Raw genomic sequence first — 7849 nt, 5'->3', positions numbered from 1 at the left:
GGAGAATGTGTGATTTACCTTAATTGTGGTGGTCAAAAGGCTATTTTCTGTACTCCAGATCTTTCAAAGCTAGAAAGTTGCAAACAGGGTGAAGTCATTTGGCGGCCTTCAGCGAAAGATGCCACCTAGCCTTATGTGACAAGCGTCCGCTTTCATGGAGATGCTACAGAAGTCACCGTGGAAACTATAAATGTGCCAATTACCATGACAGGAATGTATAACTTGTGTTTTATATTCTGTGAACCTAAACTTAAAGGGCTGGTAATTACTAGAAAGACGATATGGAAAAATCCCATAGGTTATCTACCTGGGAGGATGGCACCACTAATGACCTTTTATGGTCTAATGTCCCTTGCATACCTTCTCCTTGGGATTGTTTGGTTTTCCCAGTATGCCAGATTTTGGAGAGAAATTTTACAGCTTCAGAACTGTATTACTCTTGTTATTTCTTTGGGTATTTTTGAAATGACGTTGTTGTACTTTGAATACGCAAATTTCAATGCAACCAGAATCAGGTCCACAGGTATTACTATTTGGGCTGTTACATTTGGTGCTGTCAAGAGAACCATATCCCGACTCATTATCTTGGTTGTTTCAATGGGCTATGGTGTAGTAAGGCCCACTCTAGGAGGTCTTACCTCGAAGGTGCTTCTTCTAGGAGCAACGTTCTTCCTGGCATCTGAGTTGCTTGATCTTGTGGAGAATGTGGGGTCCATCAATGATCTATCAGGAAAAGCCAGATTGTTTCTTGTTCTGCCAGTTGCAATTGTGGATGCTTTCATCGTTATTTGGATTTTTACTTCTTTGTCTAAAACATTGGAGAAACTTCAGGCAAGGAGGTCGCTTGCTAAGCTAGACATTTACAGGAAGTTCACTAATGCATTGGCAGTTGCTGTATTTGTTTCCGTGGCATGGATTGGATATGAGTTGTATTTCAAGGCAACTGATCCGTTCAGTGAGCGTTGGCAGAGTGCATGGGTTATAAGGGCATTTTGGCATGTTTTTTCATTTTCTTTGCTTTGTGTCATCTGTGCACTTTGGGCTCCATCTCAAAACTCCACTAGATATGCTTACTCAGATGATATAGGAGAAGATTTTGGTGAAGAAGAGACGATGTCTTTGACCAAGTCGTTAGCAAAGGTTGACGGTGATGAAAACTCTGCAATGCCAGAGAAGAAAGAGAGGAAAAGACAAGGCGTTTAGAAAGAATTTAATCAAGATTTGAGCTCAAACATCACTGTTCCATCTCATCATCAGATGCCTAGGCAGTCCAGAATCCTTACGGAACAGGCTCCTGATCCATTTGTTAATTTGGAAAAGAATGAGACTATGTCTAACAATGCTTGTTCTCATCCTAGAACCACATCAAGGCTCTTCTTACCCGATAGCCTTACTCTTTCAACATCACTTCAAGTCTTATCATCTGCGTTATCTTCTTCACATCCAAGAAGCAATAACCTAAACTCCACTGGTCCTCCAGTATATGATCAAAGTCCAGTGAGTAGCATTAACGTTATTGGGCCAGAGGAATTATTGATAGAAAATGAAAAGGGAAGGCAATTTAATGATGCAGAAAAGCCTGAGGGGAAGGATTTTCGAATTGGACAGTTGACAGAGAAATTTGCTTCAGACATTGGTGTTAGAAATGATGAAAATATGGGCAAGATGATGCTTCAGAATAGTTTGAAGGATAAGTCAGAGGTGGATCTTTGTGGAAAATTCATAAATAAAAAATCAGCAGGAGTTTTTTAGCATACTTGAACAGGTTTTTGGCAATGGTAACTGTCTCACTTCTGATTCAGATATTAAAAGACAAGGCAAATCTGGTGCTCCTTTTTTCAGGCAATGAAATCGAAGATAAGGTATACAAATAGAGTAGAGTCCAAGACTATGTTTTCGAAATTACACAGCAGTTTCATAGCACACTACGAAACTGCTGTAGCTGCATGTTACAATTGAGCCAATCAATTATGATGGACAAATCAGCAAATCTTTTTGAAAGGTGTTGTCTTCACACATGAAACGGTGGATAGCACATCAAGGACGTGGTAGTCTGCTCTATTTTGGGTAATTAAAGGATAAAGAGCATGTTTCTGTGCATTCGAATATTTTGGGGAAAACTGAAGCCGAGAAGCAAGGATAGTCTCCTAATATTTATGGGCAGTTAAGAAGATTCAACATCCAAGCATCCAAGGTCAACATGGAGTATTAAACACTCATCTCAGCCAAACTGAAAGAGAACCAGTTGTCAAAGAACGAGGAGAAGCCATCATGCATATAATATGGAGTTAGAGTCATAGTAGATTTAGAACTCTAAGAAAAGCTCCAGTCAGCACTTTATTGTATTTATTAGTTAGTTAAATAGTTGATAGGTGTCATTAGAGGTAGTTATCGAATTCCCCTCATGCTGGAGGAGGAATCTTGATCAGTTAGAATAAGAATTCTATATATAGCTGAAACAACAATGTAATGAGGGTTGGAAAATTTTTATGTCATAGCTTGTATTTGGCTTATGTAAAGAATCATTTCAGTAATATAATTTGAACTTTACTTCTCAGGATTCATGAAGGATTTCTCATATTCAGAATAGGTGATATTGTCCTTTATTAGTTTGTTTTTTACAGTGGTATGGATGTGTAATCACTCAGAATTCACTGAATGTGCTCTGATTTCCTGTATGCATCTATAAACTGTGGTCCCATATGAGTTATATTCTAAATATCTAAATGCTGAGTGCCCTGACTTCCATGTAAGGTTAAGTTCACTGTTACATTGAAGTGTTATTGACTCCATAGGCCCAATGGAAACTGGTTTAATGTATTTCCAGCAGTCATATTTGTCACAGTTATTTCACAAAGAGTTAGCCATCTTATCTTAAACAAAAATCATTAACCCATTTAGAGAGAGCCCTCTCAGGTTGAGGAGGCTAAGCCTCTGCCTAAAGTAGGTCTGAAACAGTTACTTGAAGTCTTCCTGGTCTGTAGCCTTCCAGGGCCTGATTTTGAGATAACATTTTGGTGCGTCTGCCGGGAGTCTGAAGATTATTCATTCCCGAAATTTAGAGGTTGAACTTCTGAAGGTAGCAGGAGCTCAGAAGGTTTTTGAGGCTGCAAATCTACCTTGGCGACTCCATTGTTGAAGAATTCGAAATTCATAGATTCATGGTGATTCCACTAGAGTTATGAAGGACACAGATACTACCATTCTTCTTTCAAGGTATGCATGCATAAATTTTTCAGGAATTCATGGTTTCCCAAATCATTTTCCCAAGGATGCATATTTTCTAAGGAATGGTCCAAAATTCAACGGAGAAGATTTGAGTTTAAATTTGAAGCATCTATCTGAGTTCTGTGATTTTATCGAGCTTCTTAGAGTTAAAAATGAAGATGTTTGCATTATGTTGTTCTATGATTCATTTCAAGGGAAATGCAAACAGTGGATTGAAAGCTTTCCTGCCAAATCCATTAAGTCATTTGAAGACTTTTGGTTTATGTTTTTGGAGGAATGGATAGATAGATCAGAGTTGGTGGCAAAATCTCCTTCAATTCAAGGTTTCAAACAATGGAATATTGATCGTAGTAATGGAGAAACAGATGAAAATTTTTCTTTGTCCTTGTCCTCGTATTTAAAGTCATTTGAGTGTAAGGCAGAGGTTAAGATGAAATTTTTGAATGAAGTTGCTAATGACATTGAGAAAGACATTGAAGGTTTAGAAGGTCATATTCAGGCATATAGTTTTCATAATCATGATCATTATTTTCAGAAGCTTTCTATGGCAGAACACAAGGAGAGAGTGTTGATTCCTTTCTCTTTCACAATTGAGGAAGTATACACTGTTGTTGAAGATCAGTTTGCACAACCAGAAAGTTACTAGAATCATCAAGCTGATCAGGTATTCTGGGATCCTATAGCCAAATATATGGAAGATTTTTACTCTCCAGTGTTACAGTTTTTCTATGAAGGTCAGAGGCAATTACAGTGGCAGTGGTCATCGCAATATCATAGTTACTCTGAACTCCGATGCAGTAAAAAAACTCAAATATCAGATAAGACAAATGGTTGGCTACATTGGAAATTTCACATTGAATGAGCTGAAAGAAATTTGAATTGTTAGGGTAGGTAGGTAGGAAAATCCAAATAAGCTCAAGGTTGACCGAGCATTTTACAGTAGATATAGATTTCTTTCTCCTACAGTGATCATCAATCTTAAGCCCGAGCTGAAGGCCCAAGACGCTGGAAAGGGATGTTTGTCAAGCAAATTTCCGTTTGTAATAAAAAAGATAAAGCACTGGACCTACGAGTTCTTAGTGTACTACAGGAGCACACTATCCCAAGTGGAGCCACTGTTATCACTCAAGAAAAAATAGTTTAAATTCTGAACATCAATTTTTTTAAATTTGCCAAAAGGTTGGTTTCAGTTTTGGGCCTAGTCTTTTCATCTTGTTTTAGAGTCTTGTTAGTATGTCAAATAGGGTCAATTCTTTGTTGTAGTCCATCACTGGTCTCACACCGCACCTAAGCTCCATATGCCAATCCTATTTCAAAGTTCATAGCGCAGAAACCTCGTTTTAGGTGATTTCGTAGCGGAAAACATCGATTTTGCACTAACTGCGCTACGAAATGGGGAATTCGTGCTGATCCACAGCACATCTCACCCCAGCTGTCATATTTTCTGCAAGAATTTTACGGGGATAACATGTGCAAAGTCTTACATGTCGGTATTGACACGTGTTCTGTAGCCTTCAAATTTGATTCTTGCCTGTACTATTCAAATCGAGATTTCAATCCAAAACCAAAGACAATTCTCGGGCAATAAGGGATGTACTGGAGAATGTGTGATTTACCTTAATTGTGGTGGTCAGAAGGCTATTTGTTGTACTCCAGATCTTTCAAAGCTAGAAAGTTGCAAACAGGGTGAAGTCATTTGGCGGCCTTAAGTGAAAGATGCCACCTGGCCTTATGTGACAAGCGTCCGCGTTCATGGAGATGCTACAGAAGTCACCGTGGAAACTATAAATGTGCCAATTACCATGACAGGAATGTATAACTTGTGTTTTATATTCTGTGAACCTAAACTTAAAGGGCTGGTAATTACTGGAAAGACGATATGGAAAAATCCCACAGGTTATCTACCTGGGAGGATGGCACCACTAATGACCTTTTATGGTCTAATGTCCCTTGCATACCTTCTCCTTGGGATTGTTTGGTTTTCCCAGTATGCCAAATTTTGGAGAGAAATTTTACAGCTTCAGAACTGTATTACTCTTGTTATTTCTTTGGGTATTTTTGAAATGACGCTGTTGTACTTTGAATACGCAAATTTCAATGCAACCGGAATCAGGTCCACAGGTATTACTATTTGGGCTGTTACATTTGGTGCTGTCAAGAGAACCATATCCCGACTCATTATCTTGGTTGTTTCAATGGGCTATGGTGTAGTAAGGCCCACTCTAGGAGGTCTTACCTCGAAGGTGCTTCTTCTGGGAGCAACGTTCTTCTTGGCATCTGAGTTGCTTGATCTTGTGGAGAATGTGGGGTCCATCAATGATCTATCAGGAAAAGCCAGATTGTTTCTTGTTCTTCCAGTTGCAATTGTGGATGCTTTCATCGTTATTTGGATTTTCACTTCTTTGTCTAAAACATTGGAGAAACTTCAGGCAAGGAGGTCGCTTGCTAAGCTAGACATTTACAGGAAGTTCACTAATGCATTGGCAGTTGTTGTATTTGTTTCCGTGGCATGGATTGGATATGAGCTGTATTTCAATGCAACTGATCCATTCAGTGAGCGTTGGCAGAGTGCATGGGTTATAAGGGCATTTTGGCATGTTTTTTCATTTTCTTTGCTTTGTGTCATCTGTGCACTTTGGGCTCCATCTCAAAACTCCACTAGATATGCTTTCTCAGATGATATAGGAGAAGAGTTTGGTGAAGAAGAGACGATGTCTTTGACCAAGTCGTTAGCAAAGGTTGACGGTGACGAAAACTCTGCAATGCCAGAGAAGAAAGAGAGGAAAAGACAAGGCGTTTAGAAAGAATTTAATCAAGATTTGAGCTCAAACATCACTGTTCCATCTCATCGTCAGATGCCTAGGCAGTCCAGAATCCTTACGGAACAGGCTCCTAATCCATTTGTTAATTTGGAAAAGAATGAGACTATGTCTAACAATGCTTGTTCTCATCCTAGAACCACATCAAGGCTCTTCTTACTCGATAGCCTTACTCTTTCAACATCACTTCAAGTCTTATCATCTGCGTTATCTTCTTCACATCCAAGAAGCAATAACCTAAACTCCACTGGTCCTCCAGTATATGATCAAAGTCCAGTGAGTAGCATTAACGTTATTGGGCCAGAGGAATTCTTGATAGAAAATGAAAAGGGAAGGCAATTTAATGATGCAGAAAAGCCTAAGGGGAAGGATTTTCGAATTGGACAGTTGACAGAGAAATTTGCTTCAGACATTGGTGTTAGAAATGATGAAAATATGGGCAAGATGATGCTTTAGAATAGTTTGAAGGATAAGTCAGAGGTGGATCTTTGTGGAAAATTCATAAATAAAAAATCAGCAGGAGTTTTTTAGCATACTTGAACAGGTTTTTAGCAATGGTAACTGTCTCACTTCTGAATCTGATATTAAAAGACAAGTCAAATCTGGTGCTCCTTTTTTCAGGCAATGAAATCGAAGATAAGGTATACAAACAGAGTAGAGTCCAAGACTGTGTTTTCGAAATTACACAGCAGTTTCGTAGCGCTCTACGAAACTGCTGTAGCTGCATGTTACAATTGAGCCAATCAATTATGATGGACAAATCAGCAAATCTTTTTGAAAGGTGTTGTCTTCACACATGAAACGGTGGACAACACATCAAGGACGTGGCAGTCTGCTCTATTTTGGGTAATTAAAGGATAAAGAGCATGTTTCTGTGCATTCGAATATTTTGGGGAAAACTGAAGCCGAGAAGCAAGGATAGTCTCCTAATATTTATGAGCAGTTAAGAAGATTCAGCATCCAAGCATCCAAGGTCAACATGGAGTATTAAACACTCATCTCAGCCAAACTAAAAGAGAACCAGATGTCAAAGAACGAGGAGAAGCCATCATGCATATAATATGGAGTTAGAGTCATAGTAGATTTAGAACTCTAAGAAAAGCTCCAGTCAGCACTTTATTGTATTTATTAGTTAGTTAAATAGTTGATAGGTGTCATTAGAGGTAGTTATCGAATTCCCCTCATGCTGGAGGAGGAATCTCGATCAGTTAGAATAAGAATTCTATATATAGCTGAAACAGCAATGTAATGAGGGTTGGAAAATTTTTATGTCACAGCTTGTATTTGGCTTATGTAAAGAATCATTTAAGTAATATAATTTGAACTTTACTTCTCAGGATTCATGAAGGATTTCTCATATTCAGAATAGGTGATATTGTCCTTTATTAGTTTGTTTTTTACAGTGGTATGGATGTGTAATCACTCAGAATTCACTGAATGTGCTCTGATTTCCTGTATGCATCTATAAATTGTGGTCCCATATGAGTTATATTCTGAATATCTAAATGTTGAGTGCCCTGACTTCCATGTAAGGTTAAGTTCACTGTTACATTGAAGTGTTATTGACTCCATAGGCCCAATGGAAACTGGTTTAATGTATTTCCAGCAGTCATATTTGTCAAAGTTATTTCACAAAGAGTTAGCCATCTTATCTTAAACAAAAATCATTAACCCATTTAGAGAGAGCCCTCTCAGGTTGAGGAGGCTAAGCCTCTGCCTAAAGTAGGTCTGAAACAGTTACTTGAAGTCTTCCTGGTCTGCAGCCTTCCAGGGCCTGATTTTGAGATAACAAGTGGTTTGAA

The 7849-nt window shown here is 38.6% G+C and overlaps 2 protein-coding genes across 2 annotated transcripts; both read left to right on the top strand.

Annotated features, from left to right (window-relative positions):
* The first annotated feature begins 204 nt into the window (after nucleotides 1-204).
* LOC149152117 (uncharacterized) lies at nucleotides 205-1203 on the top strand. The gene has a single exon (XM_089443376.1). The coding sequence runs from the start codon at nucleotides 205-207 to the stop codon at nucleotides 1201-1203; it is 999 nt and encodes a 332-aa protein (XP_089299502.1).
* Nucleotides 1204-4910: 3707 nt separating this feature from the next.
* On the top strand, nucleotides 4911-6029 carry LOC149152116 (uncharacterized). The gene has a single exon (XM_089443375.1). It carries the CDS (start codon nucleotides 5031-5033, stop codon nucleotides 6027-6029), a length of 999 nt encoding a protein of 332 aa, XP_089299501.1. The 5' UTR covers nucleotides 4911-5030.
* Nucleotides 6030-7849: the final 1820 nt, after the last annotated feature.

This window comes from Pinus tabuliformis, chromosome 9 (assembly GCF_031772625.1).
Source record: "Pinus tabuliformis cultivar Carrire ecotype Pingquan chromosome 9, CPIR1, whole genome shotgun sequence".
Taxonomy (NCBI): domain Eukaryota; kingdom Viridiplantae; phylum Streptophyta; class Pinopsida; order Pinales; family Pinaceae; genus Pinus; species Pinus tabuliformis.
The sequence above is the reverse complement of the archived record's forward strand: the minus strand, read 5'-3'. Positions and strand labels throughout refer to the sequence as shown.

Coding starts and splice junctions, on each gene's coding strand:
- LOC149152117 (XM_089443376.1), top strand. CDS start 205: ATGACAGGAATGTATAACTTGTGTTTTATATTCTGTGAACCTAAACTT.
- LOC149152116 (XM_089443375.1), top strand. CDS start 5,031: ATGACAGGAATGTATAACTTGTGTTTTATATTCTGTGAACCTAAACTT.